At 37.0% G+C, this 16673-nt stretch overlaps 3 protein-coding genes across 6 annotated transcripts in view; 2 read left to right on the top strand and 1 right to left on the bottom strand.

Annotated features, from left to right (window-relative positions):
- The first annotated feature begins 1571 nt into the window (after nt 1-1571).
- cfap73 (cilia and flagella associated protein 73) lies at nt 1572-4413 on the top strand. Its single transcript, XM_055198921.2, has 7 exons — nt 1572-1849; nt 2025-2130; nt 2445-2549; nt 2692-2892; nt 3567-3788; nt 3907-4050; nt 4194-4413. The coding sequence occupies exons 1-7, from the start codon at nt 1797-1799 to the stop codon at nt 4287-4289; spliced, it is 927 nt and encodes a 308-aa protein (XP_055054896.2). The 5' UTR covers nt 1572-1796; the 3' UTR covers nt 4290-4413.
- A 334-nt stretch (nt 4414-4747) lies between these two features.
- On the bottom strand, nt 4748-8158 carry drc10 (dynein regulatory complex subunit 10). The gene is made up of 5 exons (XM_073860524.1): nt 7864-8158; nt 6945-7619; nt 5618-5851; nt 5437-5505; nt 4748-5078 (listed from the first exon to the last, which is right to left on the bottom strand). The coding sequence occupies exons 2-5, from the start codon at nt 7608-7610 to the stop codon at nt 4779-4781; spliced, it is 1269 nt and encodes a 422-aa protein (XP_073716625.1). The 5' UTR covers nt 7611-7619; nt 7864-8158; the 3' UTR covers nt 4748-4778.
- The window catches only part of tpcn1 (two pore segment channel 1), a 16211-nt gene continuing 7661 nt past the window's right edge, over nt 8124-16673 (top strand). Inside the window, exons 1-12 of one of the 4 annotated variants that reach the window (XM_055198917.2) lie at nt 8124-8721; nt 12290-12369; nt 13384-13560; nt 13673-13786; nt 13999-14129; nt 15139-15262; nt 15352-15410; nt 15546-15645; nt 16034-16150; nt 16227-16351; nt 16434-16482; nt 16580-16643. In XM_055198917.2, coding sequence (XP_055054892.1) covers nt 8640-8721; nt 12290-12369; nt 13384-13560; nt 13673-13786; nt 13999-14129; nt 15139-15262; nt 15352-15410; nt 15546-15645; nt 16034-16150; nt 16227-16351; nt 16434-16482; nt 16580-16643 — 1222 coding nt within the window. In that variant the 5' untranslated portion in view covers nt 8124-8639. Of the gene's footprint in view, nt 8722-9551; nt 9614-10566; nt 12135-12238; nt 12370-13383; nt 13561-13672; nt 13787-13998; nt 14130-15138; nt 15263-15351; nt 15411-15545; nt 15646-16033; nt 16151-16226; nt 16352-16433; nt 16483-16579; nt 16644-16673 lie in introns of those variants that run through there. The other 3 variants (XM_055198916.2, XM_055198918.2, XM_055198915.2) reach the window with 3 other exon arrangements.

Genomic DNA, 16673 nt, shown 5'->3' with positions numbered 1-16673 from the left:
CCCCCTGTTGCAAACACTAAACGATGCAATACATGAAACAAATAAACAAATGCACCCTGACCCCGGCACAGCGGGACAGCAGTGTTGTCTTATCACTTACACAACAGTAAGTGATAGTAAACATCACCCTAAACACAGAGTGGCTCTTCTGCTCACTCATTCACCACTGTTATGCTCTTGAATAATGAATTTGCCTGGGCTTGTTCAGTGTTCGATCATGTGTGAAGACAATGCAGAGACACTTCAGATTTAATACTGGCTTTATTTATCTGATGTGTGGAGTACCACAGTTATGCATTTTTGCTTAATAATTTAAGGTCAGGCTTTGGGTCAAGTATAGGGCTATATATGGGATGCCTGGCTTCATTCTGCAAGTGTCATATAAGGGTATTATCTTTATAACTGCTACAGGGCGGTTCAGTGGACCCCATAACTGAATGTATATATATACTGAATGTATATACAAAAAGTAGGATTTTTTAAAATTAAGGTTTGTTTTTCATTTAGTAATTATTTTGTAAATAATTTAGTTGTTTCACACGAGAAATGATTACAGAAAGTTTGCAACACAGAATAATAACACAGTTTTTTCACAAGTTTACATACACCTGATTCTTATATGGACGATGTTATTTGGGCAATCAATGACAATTTCTTTGTTTTGTGATAGTTGTTAAAGGTTTCTTGTTTGTCCTGAGCCATTTGACTCTTAAATGGTTTTCAGAAAATTCCTCCAGGTCCTGCAAAATCTTTGCTTTGTGACATTTTCTGAACCCTGTTCACCAGTGAGATTCACATTCAGACTCATGCGCAACTATTACAATAGATGCAAAAATGCCTACATTTGCATGCATTATTATTATACAGAATATACTGTATGACTCTAATTTGCATAATAAAGAATACATTTACCGTAGTTTAAATTTCTTTCTTTTAAACTCAGAAACATAAATAACTATATAGGGTGGGTAAATGTGACCTCAAAAATGTTTTTTCCTTGTAAGAGCGGCTTTGGACATTTACATGGGTGTTAGAAATCTTCAATCTAAAACAACACGTCCGCGTGGCCCTAATGGATTAGGTGAGAAGGTGACACGAGACAGAATCATGTTGATGAAATATAAATGAAGCTGTGGACACGCGCACCAAAACAAGAGGAATAGAAAACATATAAAAACACTTAACATATTTGAATTTATTTTATCAAGTCCATTACGTATCACAAAAAGGACACTTTTCATGTTCGCGCATTGTTATTCAAGAGGAATTATTCATTAAATAACGTATAAATATTTAAAGACGCGGACAACAAAGTGTATAATGTGGCTAAAACGGCGTAAAGCTCAAGAAGATATAGAGGCTTATTTAAAGTTTGCCTATAAAAAAATACATAATTTAATATATCAGTAGACTACTTGTTTAAATAGATATAAGCTATTATTTTTTATAATTATCTATAAAAATATTTGAGTGTATTATGATTATGATTATGATTATTATTATTTAAAAAACAAACAAAAAAAAAAAACAAAAAAAACATATGTATCAATGTGTTGAGTCGTTCATTTGTGGACATATTTAAGGCATTTGGAAAGGCGCGAAGGATAGCATAAGCAAATAAAATCATCTAATGATTTTGCTAACACCCTAAATCTGGAACTGACTTTGCCACTGGAGGGCAACGGATTTAAACGTTCCGCTGTTCTCGTTGCTGTGGAAACAAAACAAGCAAAGAAAGTTTGTCCGTTTCTTTCGTGAGGAGACTGTAGAAGTTTGCCAGACGTAAAACAGAAAGGATGAGCTTGAATTTGGATGATTACTTTCGGACTGTTTACGAAGAGCGAGTCTCGTAAGTTTTAAGTGTATTGACGTATCTCCAACATCTTCTGTTACTAATCACCAATTCATATGCGATTGGGGTTCACATTAAAGTGGAAGTGCTGAGATGTAAACCGGGCTTTGTTTGTGCATATTTGTGCGGATTTTTTGCATACAGTCACAGATTGTACAAACTTGACTTGCAGAAATGAAGCAGTGCACGAAAAAGATTTAACAACAGAGGCCTCACGCCTTCTGGTGAAGCGCCAGGAGGTCAAACGCGTGGACAGAGAACTGAAAACACAGAAGGAGGTAGTTGTGGAGAAATATTAAAATATATTATATTATTATATTTATTTCGGATTTAGAAATATTGTTGTCATTCCAGTTAACATTTGATGTTTCTGCTGTGTGTTTTCTGTAGCTCAATAATGTTTCATTCTGTAAATCATTGTTTGTTTATTTTAGAAGTGTTCGTGTAGTTTAGTAGGTTAGTAATAATGTTCTTGTAGCTCAATTGGAAGAGCTGTGTGTTAGCAGTAAAACGATCACAGGTTTAATCCACATATAATGATTAAATGTACCGAATGCACTGTATATAACAAGTGCATAAATGTAAATGTCAGGATGTTGACAAAAAACGGGAGGGATTCAGACAGAGAAAGGAAAACATGATGAAAGAGGAGAAAAAAATGAAAGAATTTGTAATGAATTACAACGCATTTGTAAAGGTAAGGCAACATTCTGCATCTTAACTTGTTATTGATGGAAAATATGACTCAATTCTCTCAATTTATGTATTTTTGTAATAATTTGTATTTCTACAATTTGCTATTTTTAAGTTACATGTTATTGCTTTTTCTCTATTTTAAGGAAAATGATACCAAACGGACGCATGCCCTAAAGAGAGCGGAGGCAGAGAGAGCTCAAATTAAGCTGAAAGAACATAAACTCGAGAAACTACAGATCAAACTTGATGCCTTGCTGGCACAAAAAGCCCTACTTGAGTCTCGTGTCAATAAAGCCAGTATCTACAAGCACTTCCTGGATAGTGCTGTTAAGATGTCTAGAAAGGTATTGACTATTTATGTTATGTGTGGAATATGAAGGGGTATAAATACATTTTTTGTGGAAAATTATTCTCTTAAACATTTTTATTATTAAATAATTTAACTAAAAAAGGTGAAACCAATACAACATACAAGGTTATATAAAAGATCATTGTGCTTAAAGGTGCAGTGTGTAAATTTTAGTGGCATTCAGTAGTGAGGTTGCGATTTGCAACCAACGGCTCAGTCCACCGCTCACCCCTCGCTTTTGAAGCGCATAGAGAAGCTATGGTAGCCGCCACTGGAAAAAATTGAAAGGATGGAGACAACTTAGTAAAGAAGTTTGTCAGTTAAGGGCTTCTGTAGAAACATGGCGGCACAAAATTGTGACTTCCATGTATGGGGACCCTCTGTGTATGTAGATAAAACATCTCATTCTAAGGTAATAAAAACATAACAGTTCATTATAAAAAGGTCTTTATACATCCCTGATAATATAGTTTTGTATATTATTTTGCATTTCTGTCAAGAGGTTTTTCTAAAAATTACACACTGCACCTTTAAGTACAGTTGCTTCAGCAAACAAGTACACTGTCAAATTCAGGTTTAATTTATCTTGATGCATCATATCTTTATAGATTGTTTAGTAATGCAACTTATTTTTTCTCTCTCTATCTTTCTTTGTTGATAACATTTTAGTTTGAGAACATTGGTCAACTCATAGCCCGCTGTCAAACAGTACAGTCCCTCCATGAGCACCTAATGGAAAAACATACTGCAACTGAGAAAGAAAGAAAACAGATCGGGCTAGAACTGAGACAGTACAAAAATGAACATAGCTTTGTTCTCCTGGACTACAGCAACAAACTGTCTCAGCAACAGACACAACTGGATAACATACGCGCACAGGCATATAAATGGGTAAGTGTGCACACACTTAAAAACCTATAGGTACACTTATGCACACATACACACTTTCACCCCAGTCTTGTGAAAAGTTTTATCTCACAAGATAACAAAACATTCAAATGTTTTACAGGAAGCAGTGTTGAAGCACATCCAGGCCAATGCAACAAAAGAGACACTTCTATGGGGCCAGATTAAAGTCACAATCCTTAACCTTTATTACATGATTAGCAAAGTTCCTGTGGATGTTGAGGACACTCTGTTTCAGTTGGAAAAGGTAAAAACTCATAAAATACTAAATAACTTCAAATTATGTGCAACCCATTTAATATTAACTGAATTGGATATAAGAAACATGATACAACTACTGTTATAAACTGCTGTTTTCGCTGTAATAACCTTATTTTGTACCTTTTTCAGATTCAAAACTTTCTTCAGGTTCATTCACGTAGAAAGACAATATCAGAGATCATTCTACCCCACATTCAGAAACCACAAGATAGATCAAAAGTCTGAGGATGTATACGCACAAAACACTGCCAGATGGCCTATGCATCTTCTCACCAGCATTGTAGTATTGTGCACTTTATTGTTTATCATTCGATTGAAAGAAAAAAATAAATAAACAATTATAAATGAATTTGCTTTTTAGTGTTCCATCAAATGCCAATTTTATTTTGAGGACAGAATGGTGGGAGTCCCCTATGAGTACTTCAAAAATCAATGACATTAAAGCATCTTGGTAGATGAGATATTACTTGAACACTGAATTCAGATTAATGTCTTCCCATCCCGGTTTACTGTAGGCTATAGGCAGCATTTTCCAGGTTTCGGAAATAGAAAATGTTTGTAACCTAAACAAAAGAAGAAAACCAGCTGTAGGGTCACTATGATCCCTATGGTCCCTTTAAAATAAAGCATTTCTTCTGAATGCATCATGATTCTCACACAACAATTAGATAAAATGAGAATAATAATGCTAATAGTCTTGTTTATTAATTTCTCTCATCTGTTCTTCTTTGTATTTCCCTTTTTCCCCTTTCCTTTCTTTGCTTTCTTGGGCTTTTCTTTGGCCTTCATGGCCTTGCGTACACAAAAACCTCTCCAGTGGGCCTGGATGACAATGGCGGCTCGGCTGTGCAACTCTCTTTCTCTCTCCTGCTGTTCCCTTTGCTCCTGAGCCTCCTGTCGCTCCTCCATTATCTGGGAGTACTCCAGGTCCAGATCGGCACAATGTTCCTCCAGCTCTCTTAGCTCTGCCTTCTCCTCCTCATATATGCGAGAAATTTTCTCCACCTCTGTCTGCACACACACAAAACACATATGAATATTGTGCATAAAAACAAATACATTTAATTGAAAATGCAAACTACTCATCTCTTCCAACATTTTTGCCATTTTAATTATTAAAAACCACATAAAATGGGTGCTTTAAAGTAAAATAATAATAATACGCATTATACATTTTAAAAACTTAAACATACCCAAGACTGTATTTTATATAGATAGCTTCAACCAAAACATAAAAGTCTATAATCCCACACACTCTGAAGCGGCACTAAACTCTAATGGAAACCAAACCCGAACCAAAGTACCAAAATAAAGCGAGCTGAGACTATGCCGGGCTGTACTATCCAATGAATAAGCGGCATAAATCTATCTGTTTCTCTCCCATTTCAGCATCATATTTTTGGATCAAGTTCTCAATCTCTGTTTCCATCTTGTGTTTTTTCTGCAAGGCAAGCAACATTTAGAGCAAAACAAATGCTGGTACTGTTATTATTTAATAGGTTAATAACATTATACCTGTTTTTTACTAAGGACTTTGGAACGTAAACACACACCTTTCTCAGTGCCAGTTCTTTCTCTCTGTGGTTTGCGATATCAATATTTAGCTGAGCTCTCATGTGATCGGCCTCCTGCTGCATGTGAGCCCTCTTCCCCTCTGAAGTGTTCCTATCTGACTGGCTCTGCTTCTCAGCTTCCTGTTGAGTTCGGACCACAAACTCCTCCAAGCCCTGTTCCATTTGATGCAATGAGTTTTTTAGCTCTTGCATTTGGCTGGTCAATGTAGAGATCTAAGAATAGAAAAAATTAAATAAAATGAAATAAAAAACGCAAATGAAATGGCACAAAAGTACAGAGAATTTAAACAAAGATATTGCATATAACAAAATATATCACTGCTATTACTATGAACGTGGCAAAATGCAATGCTCAACATGGCTGTTTGGCGATGGAAGTCCCGCCTTTCAGTTAATTGTGATTTTAGCACACAATTTTAGAGATATCGGTCTTTTCCCATTCAAGTAAATGGGTGATTCTTGTGAAATTAGATGTCATGAAACATTTTTATAAAAAAAGTAAGAGTATCAAAATAATAAGAATAATACAGTTACAAACATCTCTTCACGTACTATTTTGCACATGATTTCAAATGACATCATACAAACCAATTTTGTAGTTTTTTCCACATTAAGGGGAAAATTTTCATTACCGCAACGTGTCCATGACTGGATTTGGGATCTTTGACATGGAAATATTTATAATTAAAAAAATAAAAAAATAAAACGCTTTAGTGCATATTATACAATAAACATTTACAGTAAAGAAACATGTGGTATTTGGTGATCATTGGTAAATGTAGAGACAATAATAAGGAATATAAAAGTGTCCAAGAAAAATTTTATCATCCTCCGCAACAAATTTCAATCATTGTTTAAGCCCTCAAGGAACTAACATTTTCAAAAAAATAAATTGTTGGAAGGGACATAATTGACTGTGACACTCAAGATGGCTACCAGGTAAGCAGTTCTTATTTTTTCTCTCTAGATAAAAGTTGAAATTTTGTTTGTCAGACAACTTTTTAGTTCTCATTCCCGAAACATGAGTTTGTAAATGCATATATTTAATGCAATATCATGTTGCGGTAATGATAATTTTTGATAAAGATTTTGGGTGAGAATCACCCAAATAGGACTTTAGTCTTGCATGACTGAAATAACTGTCCAGAGTTGGCCGCCTACTGGTGCGACTTTACAAAAGGGACTTTAATTTTGAATCAGTGAAGATTCTTAGTTGTCTAATTCGTCATAAATGTGGTATTGTAGAAGGTGTTGTTATATTGGGTCTACTAACAATGTACTTTTTTTTACTATGGTTGTGCCTTACCTCTGTGTCCCTATCTTTTATTGCCAAGGCAACATCTCTTTCCAATGAGTCCACCTGCTCCTGGTTCTTATTATGCCGTTGTCTGACTTCCTCCATTTTCTTGCTGCGTTTTTGCTCCTCAGCCGAAGTTGTGAGCAGCCTTTCGAGCACAACCTCTTTTAACTCACACAGACCATCCCTCAGCTTTCGAGACCCCATCTCTTCCCCTTTTATAGGCCCTACCTCTTCAAGCATCTTCCCAGTTTTCAGAGACCGTCTAAGCAGTCGCAGAATGTTCCGGAGGGAATCCTGAACTGCCTTTATTGACTTGGCTTGTTTTTCCTCCAGTTCACTTCCATCAACATTCTTATCAAGCATCATAGCTTGGTACCTTTCTTCAAGTGTATGGTGCTCTTTCAGGGCCTTGACCACCTCCTGTCCCAAGCTCACTGAAAGTGTTTCTGGACAGCTGAGTATAGTGGGCAGAACACAGACTATCCCCATTTGCTGAATACAATCGTCTAGTACCCCAATAATGAGCTGTGCATCCAGAGATGCTAGAGTCTTTCTGGAGGGGCTTACAATCCTTATGAAGTCGGTTTTGGTTTTGTTTGGGATGTTGGGTGCACGTGTGTCTGACATTATTATGTCTTCTGAAGGAAGAACAGCTGATTTTGAGGCCATCATTGGAAATTTCTTAGAGAGAGAGAGAGAGAGAGAGAGAGAGAGAGAGAGAGAGAGAGAGAGAGAGAGAGAGAGAGAGAGAGACTACTATTAAAATGCTACATAAACACAGGACAAATAATACAAATAAGTTTAGCTTTTTAAAACTCTAAACATTTTTTTAAACAATAAATGTAAAAAAAAATCACTTATTTTAAATGTAACAAATTATAACAGCTATTATAGTAAAATGGAGTATAAATGTGTTGTGCATTACCGTGTTATGCCGGGCAGAAGCTGTAAAAATAAATCTTGACAGTGGACGATACGGACAAGCGCAAACTGTGATGTTATTTTATGAGTTGCTATGACGCCCGTTGTCATGACGTTCTGAACTTTAATTTTACACCCCAGCTGTTACAAAATGAGAAATCTCCCTTGTGGTCCACGCGGATATGTTTAAACATACAATTTTAATACATATTTTTAACCATTGTATTATTTATGCGTGTGGTGGTAGTACGTTTGCATTAAACGTTTATAGACTAAAACTTTTATTGTGAAAGTTCACCACGTCCGTCTCTGCCGACAAGGAACGACACTGTCGTAAAAAGACATAACGTCAGGTCCTCCTGCTTGTCGGCGGCGGTTCTTTTATTTATAATGTTAAAAACTCGACCAAACTGTACTTTTCTTCTTTGGAAAGTTAACTAGGTTTCATTTTAGTTTCTAAAGACAACGTTTACTTTGCGCTCGTGTCTAATGTATTTTAACACCGGGCGTCGAAAATGACGTAAACAGACAGGCTCCGTTACGGTTTTAATAATAATTTATTTAACTCAGGCAGTTAAAGTTGACATGTGATTTTAACACACATTTAAACTTTATTAGTTTAAGTGGACTTTGAGTGGATAAACGGGTTGTGCAGCTCGTATTGTGTAGCATGGGCCAGCGGTGAAGTTTCTCTGCAGCTGCAAGGATTAGTTTATTGAACTTACAGATTGTGTGTCCTCTAAAACTGGGATCCTCTGGCCATTTCTCCGGTTCAGCGGGATGGCGGACGGGGACGACGACGTGCCTCTGATTTTGACCTGGGACGATGCAAACAGCGGGCTAGTGGTGGAGGAAGAAGAGAGTGCGTAATATCCATGCATATTATTATTGTTATTGCATTTATTTCAGCTGATACCTCTCATACAATGATGTTATTACCACTCACATCCATATTTTCACTGAGCAGGACTGATGTTTAATTTGACCTTGATCTTTTAACCAATAGGCAATTTTATCATCACATAGCAGCGCCTACTGTATCTGGACCTTTATCATCCCTAGTGGCATCAGTCACTGGCTTTTGTCTTTTAGGACTGACCTGTCAGATACTATATGGCAATAGCCCACTTAGGAACTGGTTTAATATGAGTCTGAGATAATTTGGATATAGATCCTGTTCTGAACTCGATTTTTCACTATTTTACACTATATATTATTTAACTATCAGTTAATATGATGTCTTACAGATTGCATGTATTAAACTAATCACTTAGAAAATGCTTGTACTGGAAACATGTCCATTACCCTTTGCTTTATCGCAAGGAACATCCCCATTGTCAGGTTAGACAAAATTGTCTAGTTAAATGGTCTGGAGTTCCCTACCCTAACTCTAGAGGGAGCCACAGTCAGGTAAATGCCTTAATGTAATGGGTAGCCTTTCTAAAGATTTAGGCTAACGTTATTTGAGAGATCAGTGAGCTGTTTGGATGACATGGTATCTGTGTAACAAAGTATTTCCTGCTTAAGGAAAAGTTATTACCTTGCTAAAAAATGTTAAATAATTGGTGCATGTGGCTTGTGCTGTTAATATTTAGCAGTATACACACCAAATTGTCAGTTTTTTATATTATAGTTTGCAGTCTTTTCATCATGCTGTGTTCAGGAATATTGTGTGTCGTGTAGTTTGGACATCATTTCAGAATGGAGATCTGTATAACTTGGAGAGAGCTGTCCATCATCTCAACTAGTAGCCGGTAGGCACATGCAGACCTAGAGGAATGTGGCCTATATGCTGCTGTCTTTGCTTAATGTGTGCTTTATCCTAAAACAAAATTGCACACAATAACACTTGAAATGCTTTAATGTTTTAAAAAATTTAATTATTAACAACTTGGTCAATTTAAAGTCATAAGGTATAAACCACAACAGCAAACTGCCCTTTGTACAGCAGACACATAGAGGCAGAGTTGTTGCAATGTCAGCTTTATGGCAGATGTTTGTCACTGTTTGTGGCCTCTCTCGACTCCCAGCCTACTCGCACACATACACTCTTTGTGTCTAAACTTTTTGATAGGGATAAGGGATGAATGTTTGAACCTTTAGAGGACCTGAGTCAGAAGTACATGGCTTTTTTGCATTTTAGATGTTCCTTCAGTTGTACAGGAAAATCCTTAAAGGAAAACACCACTGTTTTTCAATATTTTACTATGTTCTTAACTCAGCTTGGGTGAATTAATACATACCTATCTTATATCAGTGTGCACTTTTAGTCTTTGTACAGCGCTTCTTGAATGTGTTAGCATTTAGCCTAGCCCCATTCATTCCTTAGGATCCAAACAGGGATGAATTTAGAAGCCACCAAACACTTCCATGTTTTCCCTATTTAAAGGCAGGGTGCACAATGTTTGAAAGCCAGTGTTGACATTTGAAATCACGCAACCCCGGCAAGGATGTCGGTTAGTAGACACGCCCCTTACTGCTGATTGGCTACAAGTGTGTTTTGGTTGTCGGCCCGACTTCTTTTTCCAAAGCGTTTTTCAAACATTGTGCACTCCGCCTTTAAAGACTATTACATGAGTAGTTACATGAGTAAGTATGGTGGCGCAAAATAAAACGTTTGGGTGGAGGAGAGATGCTGCAAAAAACTGTCATGGGACAGAGGAGAGGGACGGCTATATATATGACCTTTACGCTGATTAACGCTGATTGATTGGATTACATAACCATGCTCCTCATAAACTTAGTCAAGTAAACTTCATTTCTTGTTTTTGGAAGAGACGAGAACATTAAAAGCTGAACCGAATATCCGAAGCCTTCACTTCCCCATGCAGTTTCAAAATATTTTTGTTGTCATAGTAAAGATTGTCTATGTTGGACATCTTTTTTTTATCAAAGCAGTTTTGTTTCCCTTTGTTCCTTTGAAGAAAGGCTGGGTCTCTGTGTTTGGAACAGGACTAAACAAAACCCCACTATTAACAGTGTGTGTGTGTGTGGTTATAATGCTGACGCTTATTGGTCTGACAGAGTAAACACTTCTATTGTCCTGTACATACTCAATGAAAGCTGTTTACAGATAGCGGTGAGCCATTGAACTCATCAACTATTAAGTAACTCAGATTGTATTTGGTCAAACTGGAAGCTCTTAGCTATAAGTGATTGTTTTGAAGGCTGTTATTAGATTAAGCTTCATTGTTTTGCTTACACAGGAGTAATACGGAATAGAAAGGAAGAGAAAGTTTTGCTTCCCTCATCCTATGAATTAGTCATATTAAACTCTCAGTCACAAGAAGTTTTTTAGACTACATCATTATCTTTGAGGACCGCTGCATTTTTGGACTTGGAGACAAAATGTACTTTATGGGATAAAAGCCAAGCTATTTTCCAGACAGGGAGGACACGAACTAGGGTATTACAGGGATGAGAGGAGGATATTCCCAACAGATTGAAATTACATGAGCGTTTGAAATGGCCACTTGTGTCAGTGGAATCTGATTGGAGGGTCTACAGGAAGTGCTTGAGAAAATCCAATGGACACTGTGTTCTTCTACTGGGATATTTGAACCATCCGTGCCATTTCCTGCCCACACTTCAGAGAGGGAGTGAGGGGAACATTCCAGGGTGTTTCTGTCTAGACATTGGTAGACATTTTCTAAAAGATTTCATCTTTAAATCTTTTGTGAAAATACAGAGCCAGCAGTGAATCGTTGTTGAGGTTTTTTTTTGTCCAACCGGCTGCCACACTAATTTGGAGTTTTATTTGAATAATTTGTGTGCAAATACTGCAGACGTATGTTGGATTGGATATCCCATCCTTAATGTGACTAGAAATCTACACGGTGTGACAGAATTGACAGACGGTACTTAAATGCTTATATCTTAGAAATGTGAATTTTCTTATTAATGACGGAATTCAGAGTCAAATGTACACTGGTAAAGAGAAATACTGATACAGGAGGAGTTATGGAGCATTTCTTTTTTTAAAACAATTCTGAGGCATTGTGAGCATCACCACATGATTCTGTTCTGCTTTTGGAGTTTTGACTGCATCAACCCTGGCACAATGAAACCGGTCTGTGCCAGTGCATTGTTGATAGTAACCCTTGCAGTGCTGACAACTGCTTGACCAGTGACATGCTCTCTGTCTAAAATCTGGGGCCCAGGGGCCGATCACAGAGGCTGCCATGGAAACCAGTAGTACATGTGACAACATGACTGTGCTTACGCATGATTGGCCAGTCCAAATGTCCACATACTGCGAGCAGTTTGACTGTGTGGGTATGTGTGTTTAGGGGATTTACGCCAAAGCTATCTTTTTTTTTAAAGGTGCTGTACTTAAAGTAAATGCTACATGCTGATATGTCTTTCTTTTCTACACGCAGATGGGGTAGGAAATTATGATATTGTGAATAATGTCATTATTCCAACCTCAGGAACAGCAGACCCCAGGCCACAGAATTCATTGCGGCAGAGCTGGGAAATGAACTACCAGGAAGCAGCAATATACCTGCAGGTCATTATTTAAACTTATACAATGTATTGGTCAATTAACTGAACAGTTTTTCATTGTGCTGTCACTATTATGAAATTTGGCGGGTAATTGCCTAATAAATTGTGGCGATTATGGCGATTAGTTGCCAGTTTTAGGGCTTTGACGATTATTTGTCTATTTTATTGCTTTGACATTTAATTCTCATACATTTTTTCTTTGTTTATGAAATAATTTTCACATATTGTTGTGATTATTTAAATTAAATCTTTTGTAAATATTAATACACATTGCAAACATTTAAAAGTAATCTGATACTGTCTTGTGCGCTGCAGCTCCCCCTTGTGTTTTTAGAGAGATGTGCAATCATTGAGGTGATCTAAAATCATCACGATGAGGTCAAACAATCGCGATAAGACGATGATTTAAGCATTTATGACAGCCCTAGTTTTTCATGATCTTAAGAGCATTTTAATCTGAAAGCGTGTATGTTTGAATTAAGTTTACCCAAAAAATACATTTCTGTCAGTATTTACTCACCCTCATGGTTTTATAAACCTGTATGAGTTTCTTTATTCTGTTGAGCATAAAATAAAAGATATTTTAATAAATTATGGAACTAAGCACACAGTTGACGGTATTGTCAACTAAGTGGCTTACCACCATAAGTGGAGTTAGGTGGAGAAAAATATTATTGTGCCAATATACATTTTTATTACAATACAAAAAAATTATTAACAAAGTGTTGAAATGGATGACTTGGACTGAGTAATGAAAAAGTGGTCAACATGAGCCCAAAATAAATAACTCCTTTAATAGTGTTTTAAAGCATCCCATGGTGATATCAAATTTTATTTATTTTGAATTAATTTTCCTTAATTGCGTTTTTTGTTTTTTTCGTAGTGTTGATGAGTTTATTTTAAAACCTACTAATATTCTTAATTGTAAAAAAATATAAAGAAAGATTGTGTAAGTGACCCTAAACGTTTGACGCAGCAGAATAGATGCCCTTTTCATTGTTTTTGTCATTGTCTTTAGGAAGGAGAGAATAATGACAAGTTTTTTACTCATCCACGGAGTGCCAACGCACTCAGTGCCTACCTGTTCGCCCATAATCATCTCTTCTACATGATGGAGCTGCTGACTGCAGTGTTACTCATGCTACTGTCTCTCGCCGAGGCACCTGCCGTCCCTTTTCTCCGCCTAGATGTCTATGTAGGTGCCTTCTGTCATTTATTTGCATTGTGTATTTCTGAATGTGCTTGTGATTTTTGTGTGCATATGCATTTGCAAATAAGTATTTGTGTGCACGCAACTATCTTAACAGGTTCACGCTACGCTGGAGTTGCTGGCGTTGGCGATGGTGGCCTTTGAGTTGTGTATGAAGCTCCGATGGCTTGGCTTTCACACCTTCATACGACATAAAAGGACCATGGTGAAGGTGCGTATGTGGTTGTCGGTGATGTCCTATGATCCTCTCTCTAATTGAGATAAATAGTTTGATGTAGCATCACTGAATGGGGTTAAATACAGTTTTTAGTTTATTGTTTTTTTTACGTTAGTTTGTATGTGTGAAGTGATGACTGTGTGTGTTTTTAAAGATTGACAGTTTTAAAATGTGTATGTCTCATATATATTTTTTTAATGTTCCAGACAAGTGTCCTGTTTCTTCAGTTCGTTGAGGCGATTGTGGTCTTAGTTCGGCAGACGTCCCACCTGCGTGTAACAAGAGCCTTGCGGCCCATCTTTCTGGTGGACTGCAGATACTGTGGAGCTGTTCGCAGGCATGCAAACTCTAGTTCACTTTTTTATACAGAGCTGTACGCAAATAAAGAATGTTTAAGGAATATGTCAGGCCTGCTTTTATGCAGTTTAAACAATTACAAACAAGGTGTTTGATTATTCTTGTGTATGATTAATTTAGATACCACAAACTTGAGTAAAAGTGCACATTGTTGTATAATGTTGGTCAGTGTATAGACCCTGTGCATTACAGCAATTTTGCGACGGTTAAAGGGACGTTCCACTTTTTTTGAAAATATGCTCATTTTCCAGCTCCCATAGAGTTAAACATTTGTTTCTTAATGTTTTGAAATCCATTCAGCTGATCTCCAGGTCTGGCGCTAGCACTTTTAGCATAGCTTAGCACAATCCATTGAATCTGATTAGACCATTAGCATATATAAAACTTGACTCTTCTGTAGTTACATCGTGTACTAATACCGACAGAAAATTAAAAGCTGTGATTTTCTAGGCAGATATGGCTAGGAACTATACTCTCATTCCGGCGTAATAATCAAGGACTTTGCTGCTGTAACATGGCTGCAGCAGGCTAGTGCTATTACGCACTGCCTGAAAATAGTCCCCTGCCATTGAAAGTAACCAAGGGGACAATATAATATAATATCACTTCGCCTGCTGCAGCCATGTTACATCAGCAAAGTCACTGTTTATTACGCCAGAATGAGAGTATAGTCCTAGCCATATCTGACTAGAAAATCTAAACTTTTAATTTTCTATCGGTCTTAGTACACGAAGTAACTACAGAAGAGTCCAGTTTTAATTAGAAAAAATATCGAAACTCTTTGATTATTTTTTTGCGCGATGCTAATGGTCTAATCAGATTCAATGGATTGTGCTAAGCTATCCTAAAAGTGCTAGCGCCAGGAGATCAGCTGAATGGATTCTAAAACGGTAAGAATCAAATGTTTAACTCTAGGGGAGCTGGAAAATGAGCATATTTTCAAAAAAAGTGGAATGTCCCTTTAAGACGACGTTTCTGTCCACCCTCAGAAACCTGCGGCAGATATTTCAGTCTCTTCCGCCCTTCATGGATATCCTCCTTCTGCTGCTTTTCTTCATGGTCATCTTTGCCATTCTGGGATTTTGTCTGTTCTCCAGCAACCCGGCTGACCCTGTTAGTACATCACACTCATACTTTCACACATTCGCTTCATTTTTCTATTACCTACTCACACACTTATAAACTTTTTGTTCTCTCTTCAGTATTTCAACACACTGGAGAACAGCATTGTGAGTCTGTTCGTCCTTCTGACCACTGCCAAGTGAGTATGTACACCCCACATATACAGTGGAGAACATAAGAATTACTATCGTCCTATCGTCATTATGGTTTAGTGGTCCGTCTCTGTAATGAATGTATTTGACAGTTTTTGTGTTTTATTTCTTATATTCAATAGTTTCCCAGATGTGATGATGCCGGCATATTCAAAGAATCGCTGGTCGTGCATTTTCTTCATCGTGTATCTGTCCATCGAGCTCTACTTTATCATGAATCTGGTTCGTTTTCAACAGCATCACATCTGTTTGCTTACAAGTTTAAGATGGATTAAGATTAAACTTTGTACATGTTATAAGCTGCATTCATGCTTCGAGAAACAAACAAACACCAGGCCCTTTAAAATTACAAACACGCTTTAATAACAAATAATTGTATAATAGCATATAAATAAGTCTGTCATATGACTTATTTATATTATGTATATGTTGCTATTCTTATATGATGCAAATACTCATTTACACAAACAAAAAATGCTCCCAAACAGTAAATGGCATCATACAATAGACATCAATCAAACACCCTTTTTTATTTACAAACACTAACTTAATAGTGCTTAACATTGTGCTGTTATTATTATTTTATGTTCATTTCTTTAACCCTTAACAGCTCCTGGCGGTAGTTTTTGACACCTTTAATGGAGTTGAGAAGATGAAGTTTAAATCTCTGCTTCTGCACAAGCGATCTGCCATCGAGCATGCTTTCCAGCTGCTGGTTAGTCGACAGGTGAGCATGAGATTTTGAGTCTGCTCAGTGATTTATAATTTAGTTAAATTTTTTACGTGCATGCTTGTCTGTTTAGAGGCCGGATGGAGTGTCTTTGAAGCAGTTTGACGGACTAATGCGATTCTATCGTCCACGAATGGCCGCGCGGGATCGTTTCCTCACTTTTAAGGCCCTGAACCAATCAGGTGCAACCATGTTGAGGTACAAACACACAGAAGAGCTTACTTTTTTATTTATTTAACAAATGACGCGTTCTCAAAGTTCTTTTGTGCTTGTATTTCAGTCTCTCAGACTTTTATAAGTTTTATGAGGTGATCGGGCTCAAATGGAAGGTCAGATTTTATACAGTTGCCACATGATAACATTTCAGGGTATATGTTAAACCTGTCTGGAAACAGTTTGAACATTCTGCGTTTGTATGTGTCACAGGCTCGACGGAGTGGCGAATACTGGTTCGATGATCTTCCTCGTACTGCATTCCTCATTTTCAAAGGTCTTCAAGTCTTGATTTTGTATAAGTAAT

The sequence above is a fragment of the Misgurnus anguillicaudatus genome, chromosome 22, assembly GCF_027580225.2.
Source record: "Misgurnus anguillicaudatus chromosome 22, ASM2758022v2, whole genome shotgun sequence".
NCBI lineage: Eukaryota > Metazoa > Chordata > Actinopteri > Cypriniformes > Cobitidae > Misgurnus > Misgurnus anguillicaudatus.
This window is presented reverse-complemented; position numbering and strand designations above follow the sequence as displayed.